Genomic DNA, 20,837 nt, shown 5'->3' on the forward strand with positions numbered 1-20,837 from the left:
AGGGATTATGTGCATCTGGTCCTAGCAGATCTAAGCAAGGCTTTTGATTGTGTACCTCATGGGATCCTTTTGAAGAAGCTTGAGAGTTTTTGACTGTGTGGTAATGTCTTGGTGACACTCATCTCCTACTTAGCTGGAAGGAAACAAGTTGTGTCCATTAGTGGTGCTTTCTCCCAGCCCATAAGGGTGAAATCATGGCGTGATGCAGGGGTCAGTGATGGGCCCTCTACTCTTCCTGGTCGCGATCAATGACCTTGGACTCATTGGACCTGTTCTTATGTTCGCAGATGACACCACAATCTACTCAAGGGGGCAGACGGTAGAACAGGCAGAATTACACACACACAGAGTTTTTAGCAGTGCCAAACAGTGGTTTGCTGAAAATAGACTCTGCTTAAATGAGGGGAAGACCCAACAACTGGTCTGTGAACTCCGTAGCCTCGCTGACTGCCCACCAGGCTAATGTGAAGCTCTTGGGTTTCATCATTGACTCGAGGTTATCATGGGCGGGTCACATCGAGGTAGTTTGTTGCAGGCTGGCGCGGGTGGTCTATCTTTTGCGCAGACTGAGGACCCTTCTCAGCCGGAAGGACTTGATCATGGTCTATCATGCTCTCTTCCATTCCCATCTTCCTTATGGACTTTTACTGTGGGGACATGCGGCGGGCTGCAAGAGTGTGCTGATGCTACAGAAGAAGGCACTTCGAGTAATCACATCAGTGGGGTATCGTGAGCACTGTCGACCCATCTTTGTGCAACTGGGCATCCTCACGATCTACAACCAGTACATATTCTTCAGTTTGCTGCATGTCAAGCACACCGAGAGCAGTCAAGTCCTTAGATCGGATCTTCACGGTTATAATACAAGGAGGAGGTTTGCAATGGATATTCCACGCTGCAGAACTAGTAAGAAGAAAGACTGTTTCCCCATTTTTGCCCTTCGCTTGTTCAACGACCTACCTGTCAATGTGAGGAATCTGCAAGGAAGTGACTTCAAAATTAAAATAGTAACGTGGCTGAAGAATAACCATTCTACACCATGAGTGAATATTTCGATGCACACGACAACATAGCCTGACCTGCCATCTTAAAAGTAAATTCATGACGCCATCTATCCAGTTCGCTGGTCTTTGATGAAGAAAAAGGAATAAGGAATAGTATAGCATAGCCAATCTATAGTGTAGGCCTAACAGGCCGGAGTGAGTGTTGGAAAATTTTAAAACATAAATCTTGTAATCAGACTTATATAAAGTAGACTGATTAATTGTTTAAAATAATCAATTATACTTGATTTGTCAAAATATATTTTTTTCAATGATTAAATATACATTTTTATAATAATTATTGATATTAAATATTTCAATTAATATTATATTTCTACATTGTTACAAAACAATCTGGCAACGTTGCAGAGCTAGAAGTGTATTAGGCTATTTGCTTTAACAAAAATGATAGATGAGGATAGCAACACAAACGTTAATCAAATACTCCCACTATAAGGTGGTCTTCACTATAATTAACAAAATATTCAATCGCAATTATTATAGAAATATATGATTTAATCATTAAACAATATTTTCTAGGTAAATAAAATGCAATTGATTATTTAAAATAAGAATTGATAGTTAATATTACATCAGATATATACCAGTATCAGCCATAACTACTCCAACTGCTCCATAGAAGCAGTGACAAGGCAGAGAGAGAATCAGCAACGCTGTTCTTCTATCTTTCTCCACTACCATAATAACGTAGACTTTATCATAAGACATAATGTTGCACCTATATATTATAATAGCAGTTTAATGAATTTATAAAACAAATTATTGATCTTCTATGGTTTGGATTCGTTCTCTGGAGAGCATTAGCTTTAGAAAACGGCAGAGGGGTTACAATATCTAAATAGTCTGAAATGAGATGTTGAAAGCATAAAATAAATAAATTCATCAAGTAATTCCTCTAAACGATAACTGAAATAATATATATCAATTCACTTTTAAGTAATCTCACAGACACAGAACAGAAAACAATGCCAGCAATTAGGAGCTTTACAAAAATATACAATAAGTTTAAAAAATTGTGTGAATGCTGAACTACACAGTTCATCAGATTCTATTCATGGAATTCTTTGTCAGAAGAGAATCATCAAAGTAATCCTACTCCTTAAATGTTTCAAAATCCTTTCCATAAGTCGAATGAAAGACAAATCTTTTGAACACCTTCATTTTTTAACATAAAAACTTCGTTGCACTATCATGAAGCTTCAAACTGAGAATTTATATGAGTACTTTTCACACCAAACCATCGTGAGATTGAATCAAGATAAGAAATAACGAATAAATCAACAGATACACATGGGAATGGTTTGCAAAAACAGGGATATCACTCTCCATAATTTATCAATTTTTTTATTCTAGTTTATGTGTTACATTCGTGAAACCGGTTCAAGACCCAAAATGTCAAAGCATTTGGCCATTATCGAAGCTGTCACTTCACACAGCAGAAGCCGACCCATGTGAACTTTTATTATTTCACCTGAAACATTAAAAAAACAATAAATAGTTTTTCTACACTACATGATAAAAATAATTCAATTCAATCAAGAAGTTCTGCCTAAGTTCTAGTAAAAAATATTTTTAGTGGAATAATTATATATTACTAATTATTTGATTTGAAACTAGAGTTGAAACACAAATCTAATTCCAACATCATATGTTACTTCATGCTGTCTCAGGCGCTAATTCATGATAAATCACGAATAAGCTGATTATTATTCAATGAATTTTACGAAACACGAAGAATTTATCTTTGATCAAAATGAATATTGCTCGCATAAGTACTCGTTAACACTCGAGCTTCAATCTTCGAATTGAAGCTACCTTCGCCGCTCTACTATGATTTGATAAAGCTTCATATTGCATCGCACTTGACGCGCTCGGACTTCAATCCCGGATTGCAGTTACCTTCGCCACGCCAATAAGTTTGAACCTTCATCAAGAGGTCAATGGAAGAATGGAATGTTATAAATTGAAATGAATTTAGGTACCTTGGCCAGCTTCCATTCCTTGGGATGGTCTAGCGAAAGGGCCTCGTTGGCAGCAATCGAGTCTGTGATCTGCTGGCGAGTGATGTTCGCATTTCTAGCAATTGAACAGATCCTCGTGTAGGCGTACAGAAGGTAGACAGCTGTGTTTCCCTTGTCTTCCAGCATCTACACCACAAGCATAAACATATATGCTCATTGAAAACAAAATATGATTCAAAAATATTAACTTAAGAAAAAGTTAAGATAAAACCAAAAATTAGTTTTAATTTAATGAAACCCTACCCTACTGATGAGGCGTGTAGTAAATCTATCTCGCCTAGCCAGTTTGTATCAACCAAATCAGGGAAAAAGACGTTTTGGACTCATTTCCTATTCTGTTAATTTTTTTCTTCACTGAGGATGATGTTCACATGAGCTCCATGCTTGTGCATACAAACATCCTGCAGATATGTAGAGTATGGATCAGCACAGATCGATATGTAGAGTTGCATAGATCAACACATAATCGTTTACTTAAACGCGGATTGCTCGTAAACGTTAAATTCGCAACATTTCCTGTTCAATAATTGATTTGATTTTAAAAATATTTTTATTCACAGTATTATATTTTATTAAATAAATTCGGATGTACCTTCAGGTAAATACAACAGATTTCAACATAACAAGTGTTGAACGAAAGTTAATGAAATTATTAAATCCTGATAGCATAAATATTCATTCATTTATACAATAATTACATTATCAAAATGATAGGGAGAGGAAAAATAAGGTAACCTTGTGCTATTCTTCTCCTAAATTTATATAAAAGAAATATTTATTTATACAAATTTAAATAAGGAAAGTTGCATTTGTAGGCCAATAAGTTGGTTTTCCAGTTGAAAGAGATTCACATCTTGACTTTCTTACAGCTTCGTAAAGTACCTTGCCCTTATGAGTTGTTAATCGTGATCCCCAATGAATGTGTTTTGAATTGAAGTCACCGCCAAGGATAAATCTCGTTCCCAACATATCAAACATTGATAGATGATCTTCTTTTCTGAATGAATATCGAGGAGGACAGTAGACAGCTGCAACTACAAATCGATAATTAACTGCTTCCACACATACTCCTATCAATTGAATTCGTTCAGTTTCTAATTTAACGTGTTCATTATGCTGAATGCTCTCTTTGATTATGATTGAACTCCCCCTCTCGCAACATTGTTGGGATGTAAGGCGTGGTAGGTCCTGTAACCTTTAAATTTTATGTAGGACTGTTTTGTAAAGTGAGACTCAGAAATGAGACAAATATCTACATTATCTATGTTTAGAACTGCTTCCAATTCCAGTTGTCGTTGTAAGAGTCCATTTGCGTTCCATTCCATTATGTTTAGTGAACGAATCATTTTGGTTTTTGTTGTCTATTATTGTCTAATTTCTCGATGCGAGATTGAAGGGATGAAATTAATTTCTCTTGTTTATCAAGTTTAGATAAGATGAGCTGTAGGATTTGTGAGGTGTCTTTTACTTCTTCATTTTTCTTCATCTGTGATTATTTTCTTTGGATACGATTTCGGCGAAAGTCATTCTCTTTTCTGTGGGCCTACTTTGATGTTGAGTGGGCCTACTTTGAGAATTAGCCACATTCCGAGCCTGAGAATCGACAACATTTTTGATGTTATATTCTTACTGGCTACCCTACTTGAGTTACGTATTTTTTGTAACTCAATTGCTACAGAGCAACCACGGTAGCTTGCAGGATGAGCTTCACCACAATGAATGCATTTCGGTAGTGCTTCACTAGGTTTCGTACACTCCTTTGATGCATGTTTCCCAGCGCACTTCACACATCTGGCCTCCTTGTTGCAATAAGCCTGAGTGTGGTTGAAAGCCTGGCAACGCTTACATTGAGGTATTAGATTAACTTCTTCAATGCTTCAACTTCTACTCTGCAACCCAGAATATGTTTAAGTTCAAAAACCTTCTTAACATTCTCTTCTGCGCTGAACGAAACCATGAACATGTCTAATGGTTCTTTAGTTTTCCACTTCAACTTATTCACTACATCTACCACTAGCAATCCTTAGCCTTTAAGTCCTCCATTATGGATTCTATACTACAGGAGTGATGAAGTTTTTTTATCATCACTCTTATGGGTCTCACTGTTTGTTTTCATACGAGTGCCAGTTGAAACCATCGTTGATTAATTCTTTTGTAATATTTCTGTACGTTTCTGAATCTACTGAATTTACTTTGAAAGTCTCTCTACTCAAGAGCTTTATTCTAAATTTTCATCTGAAGTCACTTTTTTCAAACTTTTATGAAGAGACTCCAGGCTCTTTATACCATCCACTATGATTGGTGGCGGTGGCGTTTCTTTCTTCTTGTTCTTTACTTCCTCACCTTTATTCTTCTGCAATGAGGTGATTTTGTTCAACTGACGATGGTTACCAGTAGGCTCATTCTTTGGTTCAGGAGACAAAGTACTATTTAGTTTCCTCTTCTTGTAGTACGTTTGTTACGGGCCCTGATCCACTCAGTCTCTTTTGCCAACTCCTCCTCATTAGTTGAGTAGTTTTACTGTGGGGACATGCGGCGGGCTGCAAGAGTGTGCTGCTGCTACAGAAGAAGGCACTTCGAGTAATCACATCAGACCCATCTTTGTGCAACTGGGCATCCTCACGATCTACAACCAGTACATATTCTTCAGTTTGCTGCATGTCAAGCACACCGAGAGCAGTCAAGTCCTTAGATCGGATCTTCACGGTTATAATACAAGGAGGAGGTTTGCAATAGATATTCCACGCTGCAGAACTAGTAAGAAGAAAGACTGTTTCCCCATTTTTGCCCTTCGCTTGTTCAACGACCTACCTGTCAATGTGAGGAATCTGCAAGGAAGTGACTTCAAAATTAAAATAGTTACGTGGCTGAAGAATAACCCATTCTACACCATGAGTGAATATTTCGATGCACACGACAACATAGCCTGACCTGCCATCTTAAAAGTAAATTCATGACGCCATCTATCCAGTTCGCTGGTCTTTGATGAAGAAAAAGGAATAAGGAATAGTATATCATAGCCAATCTATAGTGTAGGCCTAACAGGCCGGAGTGAGTGTTGGAAAATTTTAAAACATAAATCTTGTAATCAGACTTATATAAAGTAGACTGATTAATTGTTTAAAATAATCAATTATACTTGATTTGTCAAAATATATTTTTTTCAATGATTAAATATACATTTTTATAATAATTATTGATATTAAATATTTCAATTAATATTATATTTCTACATTGTTACAGAAGAATCTGGCAAAGTTGCAGAGCTAGAAGTGTATTAGGCTATTTGCTTTAACAAAAATGATAGATGAGGATAGCAACACAAACTTTAATCAAATACTCCCACTATAAGGTGGTCTTCACTATAATTAACAAAATATTCAATCGCAATTATTATAGAAATATATGATTTAATCATTAAACAATATTTTCTAGGTAAATAAAATGCAATAATTGATTATTTAAAATAAGATTTGATAGTTGATATTACATCAGATATATACCAGTATCAGCCATAACTACTCCAACTGCTCCATAGAAGCAGTGACAAGGCAGAGAGAGAATCAGCAACGCTGTTCTTCTATCTTTCTCCACTACCATAATAACGTAGACTTTATCATAAGACATAATGTTGCACCTATATATTATAATAGCAGTTTAATGAATTTATAAAAAAAATTATTGATCTTCTATGGTTTGGATTCGTTCTCTGGAGAGCATTAGCTTTAGAAAACGGCAGAGGGGTTACAATATCTAAATAGTCTGAAATGAGATGTTGAAAGCATAAAATAAATAAATTCATCAAGTAATTCCTCTAAACGATAACTGAAATAATATATATCAATTCACTTTTAAGTAATCTCACAGACACAGAACAGAAAACAATGCCAGCAATTAGGAGCTTTACAAAAATATACAATAAGTTTAAAAAATTGTGTGAATGCTGAACTACACAGTTCATCAGATTCTATTCATGGAATTCTTTGTCAGAAGAGAATCATCAAAGTAATCCTACTCCTTAAATGTTTCAAAATCCTTTCCATAAGTCGAATGAAAGACAAATCTTTTGAACACCTTCATTTTTTAACATAAAAACTTCGTTGCACTATCATGAAGCTTCAAACTGAGAATTTATATGAGTACTTTTCACACCAAACCATCGTGAGATTGAATCAAGATAAGAAATAACGAATAAATCCACAGATACACATGGGAATGGTTTGCAAAAACAGGGATATCACTCTCTATAATTTATCAATTTTTTTATTCTAGTTTATGTGTTACATTCGTGAAACCGGTTCAAGACCCAAAATGTCAAAGCATTTGGCCATTATCGAAGCTGTCACTTCACACAGCAGAAGCCGACCCATGTGAACTTTTATTATTTCACCTGAAACATTAAAAAAACAATAAATAGTTTTTCTACACTACATGATAAAAATAATTCAATTCAATCAAGAAGTTCTGCCTAAGTTCTAGTAAAAAATATTTTTAGTGGAATAATAATTTTCACATACCTGTTTTGTTCTTTTCTATACAGTAACAACTGTCGTAGAACTCTGTAAAACTGGTAGCTATTTCATAAAGGAAGTCACAAAGTTGATGCAAGTACAGATCTGCTGTAATTCGCACGATGACATCTTCAAATCTCAACAGAACCTGCGAACAATAGAAGGTACACTAATAATTATGAGTAGATCTTTGGAACGTATCAATTGGAAATATAGAGAAAATTAATACTGTATAAGGGAAGTTTGTTAACATACCTCGTTAATCATTGTTAATAATGTACCACGATAATATTTTGTAATTCGCAGGTCCAAGAGTTTACTACGAATTAAGAGAGGTGACGAATTATCGGGGCAATGGAAAAATATGAATTATGGAATGTTAAGTATTCAAGTGAAACAATACAAGATACAGTTCACAGGAGGCAAGCGTTTACTACGAATTATGGGAAGTAACGAATTATCAAGGCTATATGAATTATAGAGAGCAAAGAAAATTTATGAATTATGGAATGTTGAATATTCAAATGAGACAAGATACAATAACTATGAGTAGGTCCAATTCTTTGGAAAGTACTTATTGGAAAAATGAAACAAATACAAAATAATTTGTTAATAGTATCTCGAAAAATTGCAGTACACACAACCAAGCGTTTACTACGAATCATGAAGACTATAATTCTTTCATTATTTTTTACATATTTTACTTTGATTTCTAAGCTATGTTCAAGTATCATAATTTTCTTTATTCAAACCAGTGTATTTTAACTGTCTGATTTCGACTTCTCCCTGCACACGGACAAATCATCCACGCAGGGATTATATATTCATTATATTATTGTTACACTATTATTTTTTAAATATGTTTTTTTATGAATAAATACATTTGAACATGAATTAGGGTCAAAACCTAGTGGACCGGCGAGGGTAGGTTAGAGTGAACAATTGAGACTGGACACGAAAATATTGATTATTTGAAAAATTATATATTACTAATTATTTGATTTGAAACTAGAGTTGAAACACAAATCTAATTCCAACATCATATGTTACTTCATGCTGTCTCAGGCGCTAATTCATGATAAATCACGAATAAGCTGATTATTATTCAATGAATTTTACGAAACACGAAGAATTTATCTTTGATCAAAATGAATATTGCTCGCATAAGTACTCGTTAACACTCGAGCTTCAATCTTCGAATTGAAGCTACCTTCGCCGCTCTACTATGATTTGATAAAGCTTCATATTGCATCGCACTTGACGCGCTCGGACTTCAATCCCGGATTGCAGTTACCTTCGCCACGCCAATAAGTTTTGAACCTTCATCAAGAGGTCAATGGAAGAATGGAATGTTATAAATTGAAATGAATTTAGGTACCTTGGCCAGCTTCCATTCCTTGGGATGGTCTAGCGAAAGGGCCTCGTTGGCAGCAATCGAGTCTGTGATCTGCTGGCGAGTGATGTTCGCATTTCTAGCAATTGAACAGATCCTCGTGTAGGCGTACAGAAGGTAGACAGCTGTGTTTCCCTTGTCTTCCAGCATCTACACCACAAGCATAAACATATATGCTCATTGAAAACAAAATATGATTCAAAAATATTAACTTAAGAAAAAGTTAAGATAAAACCAAAAATTAGTTTTAATTTAATGAAACCCTACCCTACTGATGAGGCGTGTAGTAAATCTATCTCGCCTAGCCAGTTTGTATCAACCAAATCAGGGAAAAAGACGTTTTGGACTCATTTCCTATTCTGTTAATTTTTTTCTTCACTGAGGATGATGTTCACATGAGCTCCATGCTTGTGCATACAAACATCCTGCAGATATGTAGAGTATGGATCAGCACAGATCGATATGTAGAGTTGCATAGATCAACACATAATCGTTTACTTAAACGCGGATTGCTCGTAAACGTTAAATTCGAAACATTTCCTGTTCAATAATTGATTTGATTTTGAAAATATTTTTATTCACAGTATTATATTTTATTAAATAAATTCGGATGTACCTTCAGGTAAATACAACAGATTTCAACATAACAAGTGTTGAACGAAAGTTAATGAAATTATTAAATCCTGATAGCATAAATATTCATTCATTTATACAATAATTACATTATCAAAATGATAGGGAGAGGAAAAATAAGGTAACCTTGTGCTATTCTTCTCCTAAATTTATATAAAAGAAATATTTATTTATACAAATTTAAATAAGGAAAGTTGCATTTGTACCATTCATAAATCATAAATCTATGAGTGCACAAATAATAATCAAACTTTGGTATACAGAATAGTAAACATTTCTTCAAATATACCAACAAATGTTATAATATTATATCAAGTAAAAGTGTTATAATATGTTGTATGTTCGAATATAAACAAGTACTTATATTCAAAATAATAACATAAAATATTTTAAGTAGCAAGTATCGAAGTATTACCTTATCAAACGAGAAAACATAATCGTTGATGCGATTGTGCGCCAGATCTGAGTACTTGATGCAGCCATAGGCCACTGAATTCTGAGCGGCCAGCAGTTCAGACTCCTCAAGCACCTTGTCTCTTCCTTTCTCAACAAGCGTTTCGCGAGCTCTCTTCACGCCTGCAACAGATTACACAAACATTGCCAAATATTGTTAACCAATTAAATATTAAATTATTATCTATAATATCATCCATCAACTATAAATTGCTATTATTAAAGTAGCAATATGTTTATCAATATACTACGAAGGCACTGGCTGGGAGGGATACTATAGTCTCTGAAATCGTTGGGGCTACATAATCAATAACGATTCTTTTCGATGGGAATGAAAATTTATATGGAAATATTTTGAAATTGTTATTGTTAATTGAGTAGGTTCTTGGAAGTGAAGTCTGTAAACTAATTGAATTAGTTAAGTTAATGAAATTCTCAAGTGTTCTTGAGTTTATTGGATTTGTTGAATGTATTAAATTTATTGGATTTGCTGAACGTGTTGAATGTATTTGAGTTACTGAGGTATTTGAATGTTTTGAATCTGTTTAATTTATTGATGAGGAATTACCTTGTACCTTCTAATGTCAGCTTGTTATTATTCTTTCTTATGGACTTGAAGGTACGTTTTCGTTTGTTTATTTATTTACAAAAATGCATACAGATATGGGAGGGAACAACAGGCATTATAGCCCAAAACTGTTCCCGATTCAACATCACAAAGTTCTTCATAATTATCAAGAGAAAAAAGTTGATGAAAAATTAAAAATGAGAAATAAACCAATAGGAAATATTAAATATATGATTAAAAATAAGTACTAATTTAACAAATAAGACAGAATATAATTTATGACTCTAAAGAAATACAGTTAAGAGAAAAAATACCAATGAGACCTGGTTGATTGACAAAGGGGGCCCAGCTCCCCGAAAATTCTCGTTTAAATGTAAGTTTTCAAGTGTTTTTAATCTATCCGTGTCGTGTGTATCCTGACTTACATTTTCTAACTTACATTTAAACGAGAATTTTCGGGAATTTACGAGAATTTTAATATTTATATATATTTTAAATATATATATATATATATATATATATATATATATATATATATATATATATATATATATATATATGTTATATGTTGAATGTTAGCAATTAATTCATAGTGATATTGTTTATTGATTGTAATCTGGGTACTTTCAATGTTCGTGGTTGTATGCAAATTTATAATTGGCTCCAGTTATTAGATGATCTATCGCCAAACATTTTTTTTATGTAGTTCAATTTAGTCATTGTTAGAATTTGTTATACTCAACTCATTTGTATGGTTATACCGTGTACAAATTAAATGATTTATTATTTATTATTATTAGAGTAAAATTTCCAAGAACTTCAAATGAATTGATCATTTGTACCATGGAGTGCTTCGTAGTCAAGTGGATAGAGTGCTTGCGCATCAGCCTATAGTGAGGTCCACGTTATAATGACAGTATTTTTTCAACTTTGGTTTGCTATCCTTGTCTATCATTCGACAAAGCCGGTGGTACTACCCTTTTCTAGGTCCACAACGATGCCAATTATGTTTTTGACGGTGTAGAAATATAATTAATTAATGGAGAGAATCGGCATCGCTATTCTCCTATCTTTATCCACTGCCATTATAAAGTGGACCTCACTATAGAGATCAAACCCACTTATCACCAAACATTTTTAACCAGGTCACTACCGTGTTATTGGATGGGCACGTCCCAGCTGAAGTATGACCTAAGTCGTGAGGCCTATTGACGGCTTCAATTATATACTCAGGCGAGGTGGGATCTTCCCAAAAGGGACTCCCCACCAACAAAATCCATACTAATTTACTTTATTTGTACTATGCATTTTACTCTGCAAACAAGATTTTCTCAAGAAAATTGAAAATTATACTGGTTGAGGTAATTTGCTAGGCATATATCATTATGAATGCTACAATGCATTCACAGGACTTTAATCCTGAACTTGACTTGCTGCATGCCACTTGAGCTCCGCTCCACTTTGTGGCTTTACGCAGCAAAAACTAATAATAATCATCTTAATATAACTTAATGGTGTTTTAATTTATATCATAGTAAATATTATGTCATTGAATAAAACTTCTTTTAATTGATGAATCAACTGATTCTTTCAACACAAAATAGTAAACTATACTGTGAAAAATCATTCTGACCTTCATCCAGCAGTTCAACCAATCGCACCGTTTCCCCGGACCTCGTTTTGAATTTCTTCTTGTCCTCGCCAAGAACCACACCAAAGCCAACAAAATCAAACCTGAAATCGTTGCTGATGAATCCAGCTTTTTTGGCACAGTGTTCAAGCAGTTGAAAATGAAGTGACTGCAAAAAAGTATGTCAGTATTTCAATTTTGAAAACAGAGAATGAAGTAACTGTTGGAAAATGAACATAAAAATGTGATTCTTAGAAACATAAAAGTTCTAAAAATGGTCGTAGACTTATTTTGATTTTTTGCTGTTTAAAAATATGCTGTTTGGTGTTTTAAAAATAATAAACCTCACATTTCTCATAAACATAATTTTGAATAATTATCTCACTTCAAATTGATGTACCCATATTTGAGTTCAGTCTAAACCGGGTCAGGCAATGTTCCGATCCTACTCATGTCCGATATTTCTGTGGTGGTGGGACAGATCACATGACGGACCATGTGTGGCATGCACCTTCGTAGGCCGTTGTCATCCGTGGTCGGATCGGAACGCTGTATGTCGTGTATAGTCCCAGCTATATGATAAGCCTTTGTAAAACATCTCTAAATTAATAATAAATCAAGATACTAACACTAGAATGTCCCAGTATCGGTTACAAGATACTTGCCAAAATATTTTTAATAATATTGTTTTTCACAAAATTTCGTATTTTTCATTCCCTATTTCAAGAAACATCTCGAAGGCAACTTCAGCCATTTAAAAATGTATTTCTAATAAGCCTGATTCAAAATGATTGGAATCAATTCAAAAGTAAATCAATATGAAATGAATGAAAAGATCATAATGGAGTCCTTGTTCTACAAAAAATGTAATGTCCAGTTAATCAATTAATTTCAAACATATTTTTTGAGAAACATTTAAAAAATCGTATCAATCAGAATAGAGCAGAAAAATAACATTTATTAAAAATAGAACATACAGGACATTATGAATTTTGCAATAGAATATTAGAGTAAAATAGAACAAATAAACCTAGATTAATTGTGATAAACAAACTCACCTGACCACTATCAACTACGTAAATTGTCCAATTAGCTTTTTCGTCTTGGATACGTTGCTTCAATGCGGCAAGATCGGAGGTATCGTACGTGAATCCACCATCCGACTTCACTATCGTCATTGGAATTTGTCCTTCAACGCCACTAAACATGACCTTTCTACCTTCGTCCTCTTCTAGTAAACCTGAGCATTTTGGGAAAATTGATTTATGATAAGAATTATACATGATCATAACATCTCTTACAGCTAAATTGCAAAAATAGAAAGTGGCGATTGTTCTCACTACAGGATAATTGATAATACAATACTCACTGAATAATTAAGTTATTGGTCAATTAAAATTATTTCTAGTATTGAGTGATCACGAGTTGAAAAATACACGAAATATTAATTGAATCAATAACAGAAAATATAATGACCTCTGCTGTAACTTTAAATGGGAAAATTGCAAGTACTGGACAGCTATCATAAGATAGAAGATTAGTAGTAAAATATTATTTGGAATTACTGTACAGGAATAAGAAATTAAGTGACATTAAGGTAGACATCCAATTATAAAAATAACAGATAAGTAGGAACAAAAATAAAAATCTAAGTCTAAATCATGGCCGAAACATGTCGTAAATAAATAAGCAACTTTAAAAAAGGATACTTGGATTTTAATTTTCTATTTCTATACAAGAGTAGCCCTACCAAAAAAAGACAGATGACTAGGGTTTACTAGAGAATGTAATAGTGGTATATATAACAACAAAACTAATTCATCGTTGTTTTGAGGAAGAAGTAGTGATAAAATCAATTCTTTTTGTTAAATAAACTGACAGCTATTCCTCCGTTGCAATTGATTACAAAAATGTATTATACATGTGGCTATCCATTTTTCATAGTGATATTTCAATTAATTTTTTTAATGAATGATGCTACATACCTCTCGAATCTAGATCTTTAACCAGCTTTTCCATGTGTTTCTGGTAGAACGATTCTCCCCTTTCCACCAATTTGATACCTAGGCGATCGTATACTTTTTGGAATTCTGAAAATAAATATGAATTGATCATTATTTTATTCATTACTAAATTTAATTAAAACAATGCACATATAAATACATTTTTAACATTCAATACATTTAACTAGAACAGGACCTTCATTCCTGAATCTTCCTTGGTGTTCAACTTGGATAGGACTACAATATAAAGCTTTTAGACGAAACTTTCATGTCACTGCTAGATTTTCCATTTGAACAAATATACGTGTGTTATGGGCGAGTAAACCTGAAAACCAAATCTATGCTAAAGTAATTCTAATCTCAAATTTGAATTACCAATTGAAAACAAAAAGTCATCTATAACAAATTTTATTTTGAGTAAAGGACTGAAGAGTAGGCTGATAGAAAGGGTGTAATATTCAATCAATGAGTTCTTTAAGTGTTCCGTAAATGCTGTCTTTCCTGTTTATTTATTTAAAAAGCACAAATACAGGTTTGCAAACAACAGGCTTTGACAGCCCAAAACTGTTTCATGAATACAAAGTTCAATGAAGGAAAACTAAAACTACAATGCATTATAAGAATGAAATACAGTAGAAACAGATACTGTTGTATCTATCTAGTCAGTATTATGTTCTGTATGTTTCAGTTTTACATGTTGAGTTATCCATATAAATGCTATTTTTCCTGTTGTAGCTATGTACTCAGTATTGTGTTCTATATGTTGAATTCTGTATTTTGTGTTATGCATCATGTAGGCTACACTGTATTTTCATGCTATATAACAAGATGATACATTTTGTTAAATGTTCTGGCAAATTGAGAATCTAGAACACAAACATGTTTAAACATCTATAGTGTCATCTTCAATGTGACTATGTTTGTATGGTAGTTGACTACATTTTTGTGTTTTCATTAAGGTGCGTATAGACTTACGCACTGCGGGGCATACAAACGGAACGCGAGCAGGACGCAGGTCACGCGATTCCGGTTCGCACGCAACGAACTGGCCAAGCTCCCGCCGTGGCAAGCTCACGCTGATTACTATCACCGTACTTAGTGAATCCTTGTTCGAGAAACGAACGTAAAGTCTGTAAGAAGCTTATGGTTTAATCTTCAGTGTGACTATGTTTATATGGTAGTTACATGTAATACTACATCTTTCCGTTCCCAATATGAATGAATATCACCAAACACAGTGTCAGAAGTTATCTACCTTTCCTGGACGCGTCACAAATCAGCTTCCAAGCGGTGATGGTATCAACAATAAGTATCAAAGTAAACAGGGTGGCCACCCATTTCAAAATAAAAATTCATGAGTGATTCCCGGTTTTCCAGAGTAAAATTTCAAAATTTCCAGGTAGAGTATCCGCGGTATTTGAGGAACAAGATACTTTCGTAAAGAATTAATTATGGAAATCTTCAGTTTGATCTTCCATGACGAATTGCGAATAGTGTATTTAAATTTCCAAATATATTGATAATTTTTGAACTACAGTATATTTATGTGAGGAAGTATGTTCTTTTAACTACTCAAGTGTGTGGAGTGCTTTCGACAGGGTCCATTTTCAATACTCAGTGAGTACTTGAAAAAAACTAAAAATTACTCACAAAAATAGACTACAGGGTCAAAGCTATCGATACATTTATTATGTATTCTGAGTCATAATTTTACCAATGAAGCTATATATATATATATATATATATATATATATATATATATATATATATATATATGTGTGTGTGTGTGTGTGTGTGTGTGTACAGTAACATAGCCGATTCTGACTGTTGGTGACTCTTCAAACCTTGACGAAAGTCTCATTCCAAAGAGAATGAAGACATCAAAATACTTAATTTTGAAATGTTATTGATTTATATCATGACTAAAAATATGATCATTTTAAAATAAGCAATAAGCGAGCGCCAAATTTTTTTCATTGTTTTATATTCATGAATAGAATAGAATAGAATAGAATAGAATTTTATTGGTCATAAAATAATGTTGTATCATTGAATCAATAAAATAATAATAATAATAATAATAAAATATTCACATGAATACATGGACTTCGTCAATTTTTTAACACTAAAGTAAGTCAAAACAAACACAAAAACACTAAGATCAGTCAGTATCAGAACAATAAAATAACACATGAATCACATAAAACGATTCCAATCTATTCTAAAATAGTCATGTACGGTGTACAAACATTCATCAATTAACACTGCTTTCAATACTTTTTTAAAGTATGAGCCAACAAATCGATTGAAACCAGAAATAAATGTGAAATCTACTGGGCCAACAGTCTTCAGTTACACCTTCGGGCAATGAAAACCTTATGATTGCACCAGAGGAACTGTTATCAGTACATTAAGAAGCATTAAAAAAAGTATAGGCCAACCTAAAATTATATGAAGTCTACTAATTAAATTGAGAGTACACTTCTTTACTAAATTAATTGAAATTTATAAATAAATCATGAGGAATTCACGGTTCTCCCGGTCGGTGGCCACCCTGGAATAGCATATTTAAATTTCCAAATATATTGATAACTTTTGACAGACAAGAATATTTTAAGCATATTAAGATGTTTTTAGAAATTTTTTTTCAGTTTAGGTAGTTCAAAGACATTGCCAATTATTATTGCTAGCCATCAAGTTTTTTTTTCATTTGAGTTTATTGTTACTCTACACTTTTATTGTTACTATATACTAAATTAATTGAAATTTATGAAAAAATCATGAGGAATTCACGGTATTGTTCCCGGTTAGTAAAATCATGAGGAATTCAAGGTTCTCCCGGTTTACTTTACTGTAAAGTATTCAATCAGAAATGTGCTTCACCTTTCCTGGACGCCTCACAGATCAACTTCCAAGCGGTGATGATGTAAACAATTCAATTCAATAAAGCAATACCTCGTAGACAAGACTCAATAAGTGTCACAATAAAGTATTCGAATCAGAAATATGTGATTTACCTTTCCTGAATGCATCGCAAATCTACGTCCAGACGGTGATGGTGTAAACAATTCAATTCAATAAAGCAATACCTCATAGACAAGACTCAATAAGTATCACAATAAAGTATTCGAATCAGAAATATGTGATTTACCTTTCCTGGACGCATCACAGATCAGCTTCCAAGCTGTGATGGTGTCCGGCTCGAAGCTTTGCAATTTGACCACATAGGCGTAGGCCCTCTTCTTGAACTGTTCATCCTCGTCAAAACGCTGTTTGCTCTGCTTGTAGAATTGTTGCAGGTTGGAGACAGAGGGCGACCGGACCAGGTAGTCGGGGAACATGTCGGTGAGCTGGGCGATCAACATTCCGAACTGAGTGCCCCAGTCGCCCACGTGGTTCAGTCGTAGCACGTCATGACCCACAAACTCCAGCAGCCGGCTGATGCTGTCGCCTATTATTGTCGATCTAAACATACAACAACACACATTGATTTCATTTGTTGAGCAGGAATTGATACTGTGGAATTCCTCCATAAGGCTGGCCACTAACATGCATGATACACAGTCATCTTACATGACGCTTCTAGCAACATTTTTTTGAGGTCAGGTTTTTGTACCTCCAATTTTTGTTTATCTTTTTCGCTGCTTTATTTGAGGTTAAATTATTTTTTATCATTAAAATATTTGTAATCTTCCAGTGGTTCATTTATTGTTATTGGTTGTTTATTTTATGTTAATATCCTCTCGCTTATGATGAACATGTGTATGTGAATGATAAACATGCATGTCATGCAAGTTCTACCGTTAGTGGCCAACCTAATTGAAAAAACACAGTTTTATTTTGTCAAATCCATATTTATTAGATTTTTACACAAGAATGCAGTTTTACTACAGCTGAAAATGTTTTGGTTTCAACACGAAACTATAGTCCTGTGTACAAATCTAATAAATGTGGAACTAAAAATAAAACTGTTTTTTCAACATTGATTTCATTTTGTCCCCTCCCCTACGAATCACAAAGTTATGAAAAACTGGGTAGGTTATACATAAAGGTATATTCAAAGCTTGAAATTTCTTGGGTGAATCTTGCAGAAATATTTTCTGTGTTGTTTTAAAGGTAATGGTGGTAAATATTCATATTTATTCATTCATATAAAGTATTTTAATAGGGCTACTTGAATGGTTAATTATTATAGAAAATGATTGCACCCTTCTTATATTTAGAATATAAACACAACTAGTTTCGAGCACTCAAATTAAAAAAAAAAAAATGGAATGAGTGCTTGAAACTATGGTGAGGTCCACATTATAATGGCAGTGGAGAATTGTAGGAGAACAGCGTTGCCGATTCTCTGTCTTCTATTGTTAGAGGGTAGCTGATAATCTTATGTAATAATAACTGTGCATTCTTGTTTATTTTTATATTCACATTTTTATTCGTCAAGAAAAAATATTTTTCAATGCATAAATAAATTTTTATGAGATTAAATATTTTGTATTAATTATAATTCTACATTGTTAAAATACGATCTGGCCACGTCGCATAACTAGTAAAGGATAGCGCTATCAGCTTTATCGAATGATAGACAAGGATAGCAGCACCAATGTTAATCAAGTAATGCTATTATAACGTGGACCTCAAAATAGTTTCAAGCGTTCGTGCCATTTTCAAGTGTAAAAACATTTTGCATGAGTGCTCAAAACTATTCGATTTTATATAAAACATGTAAAGAGGGTACTAGTAATTTTCTACAATAATAACATTCAAGTAGCCCATTTAAATACTTTTTGTCATACTTACCTGAGAAAGAATAATATTGCTGAGAAACAAAAACCATTAGCTGCTGCTGCTCGAGCTACTGCATTCTATAAACATGACCTAACCCGTAGCGCCTAGTTCAACAGACAGACCCTTCGAGCTCAGATTAAATAATAAAGGTCTAAATTATAAGATTTCAGATGAGTTCTTATAACTTCAAACTCCTTAAATGAGTTATTTAATTATTTGAGTTAGTATATTAATTACTCAGATGTTATTAGGACTCAGTAGAGTAAAGAGAACATAAATAATACAGTATTACTAATATCTGTACCTGAGAGGTCAAGGATGTTAACTCCATTTCATTAATTTTCCAGGAGAGCAGAAACAAAAATAAAATCGACTTTGAAACAATGTAAGAAAACAACCATATGGGCTAGAAACGTGAAACTCGGGCCCAACATAGCTTCCTTTCTAAAGTTTTTTATCATTTAACAATATTTCATGAAACCTGGATGGTTTGGCATGTGGTGGACTTAACACTATTTACCTCTGATATTTTTTCTACCTCTGCATTAACTTAAGGAATGGAGTTAACATCTGTCCAAATCCACAAAACAACAATTAGTTCATTTTAAAGTATATTTATCAAATGGAACAGGAAAAAATTCCTTGGTCATTTGACACAAGCACTTTTTAAAGAAATGAGATAATTTCACATCCTGATGTGAGGTCTACACTTTGGTAAAACCACTTTTGCCCTACTTCCGATATCAATACCATTATAACATCTCAAGTCAGGTATTGCAGATGAATTTTGAGAATTTATGTTTGGGTATAAACACTCTACTGTAGTTAGTTTGAGAATGTGAATAGCTTACTGTTTGGATGGTGTAAAGTATCATTTCGTAAAAGTCCACTTATGTCATCTTTTTTCATGGACCAAACAACTCAAATCATAATTAAATCAGTAGTTTTTGATTTTTTAATTACTTTGAAATAATAGAATCATGAATGAGTGTATTTTCAACCTACTTTGTGAGTTTCACTTTTTGTGTAGTTGAGAAGTTGATATTGTGGTAATTATTCATATTGAATGAAAAAGACTAAGAAATTGTCAAAAAACCACTGATTTTTAAATCTGTGTTCAATTTCTGAGTTTCATTGTGGTAGGATAAAAAATATTCTAATAAATTATGTTTGAACATCCAAGAAAACTTTGGACTTATAACATATGACCAAGGATAATATTACAGTATTTGTAATTTGTCAGTACTCAACTTAATTTTATTTTCACCAAATTGCCAGGAATGTTTTTCTGCATCTTTAATATATACAATATTAATGAGTGTATGAAGAAGTAAGTTGTAGTCAAGGTTATATGGTAGGAATTGTGTGAATAGTAGTTGAATCATAACGAAAATAGTCATTTAAAAAAAATCATCAATGGATCATTCTCCTTAGTATGGTGAAATTAATTAATCATGAACAAGTCTTCTGTATCATCCGTGAAATCTGGCATACCTTGTCGAGCCAATGATCTATAGAAAGAGTGTGCTTCACTTGGCAAAAACTGTAGTGTCGTCTCCAAATCCTTGAATTTTCTACTACTGATTTGCAATTGTGTAACATTTGTTGGGTTGAGAGTATCTGGCATTGTTTTATTGCTCCTTTGACTATTTTACCAAAGAAGCACTTTTTCGAAGTTCACATCGAAAGAGGTTTTATAGAATGAGCTGCTTGAATCTTCTTTTCGAAATTGCAAATTAACAACTTCTGAGATCAGGAAATCCTCGCCATCGC

The 20,837-nt window shown here is 33.4% G+C and overlaps 1 protein-coding gene across 2 annotated transcripts in view; it reads right to left on the reverse strand.

The window, feature by feature from the left end:
* Positions 1–2,390: 2,390 nt before the first annotated feature.
* The window catches only part of LOC111050652 (arginine--tRNA ligase, cytoplasmic), a 37,364-nt gene continuing 18,917 nt past the window's right edge, over positions 2,391–20,837 (reverse strand). The window contains exons 5-12 of one of the 2 annotated variants that reach the window (XM_039434087.1): positions 17,428–17,741; positions 14,259–14,363; positions 13,332–13,513; positions 12,277–12,442; positions 10,038–10,198; positions 8,975–9,139; positions 7,603–7,744; positions 2,391–2,535 (exon numbers count right to left, since the gene is read on the reverse strand). In XM_039434087.1, coding sequence (XP_039290021.1) covers positions 2,426–2,535; positions 7,603–7,744; positions 8,975–9,139; positions 10,038–10,198; positions 12,277–12,442; positions 13,332–13,513; positions 14,259–14,363; positions 17,428–17,741 — 1,345 coding nt within the window. In that variant the 3' untranslated portion in view covers positions 2,391–2,425. Of the gene's footprint in view, positions 2,536–7,332; positions 7,476–7,602; positions 7,745–8,974; positions 9,140–10,037; positions 10,199–12,276; positions 12,443–13,331; positions 13,514–14,258; positions 14,364–17,427; positions 17,742–20,837 lie in introns of those variants that run through there. The other variant, XM_022337003.2, reaches the window with a different exon arrangement.

Source organism: Nilaparvata lugens, chromosome 8, assembly GCF_014356525.2.
Source record: "Nilaparvata lugens isolate BPH chromosome 8, ASM1435652v1, whole genome shotgun sequence".
Taxonomy (NCBI): Eukaryota; Metazoa; Arthropoda; class Insecta; order Hemiptera; family Delphacidae; genus Nilaparvata; species Nilaparvata lugens.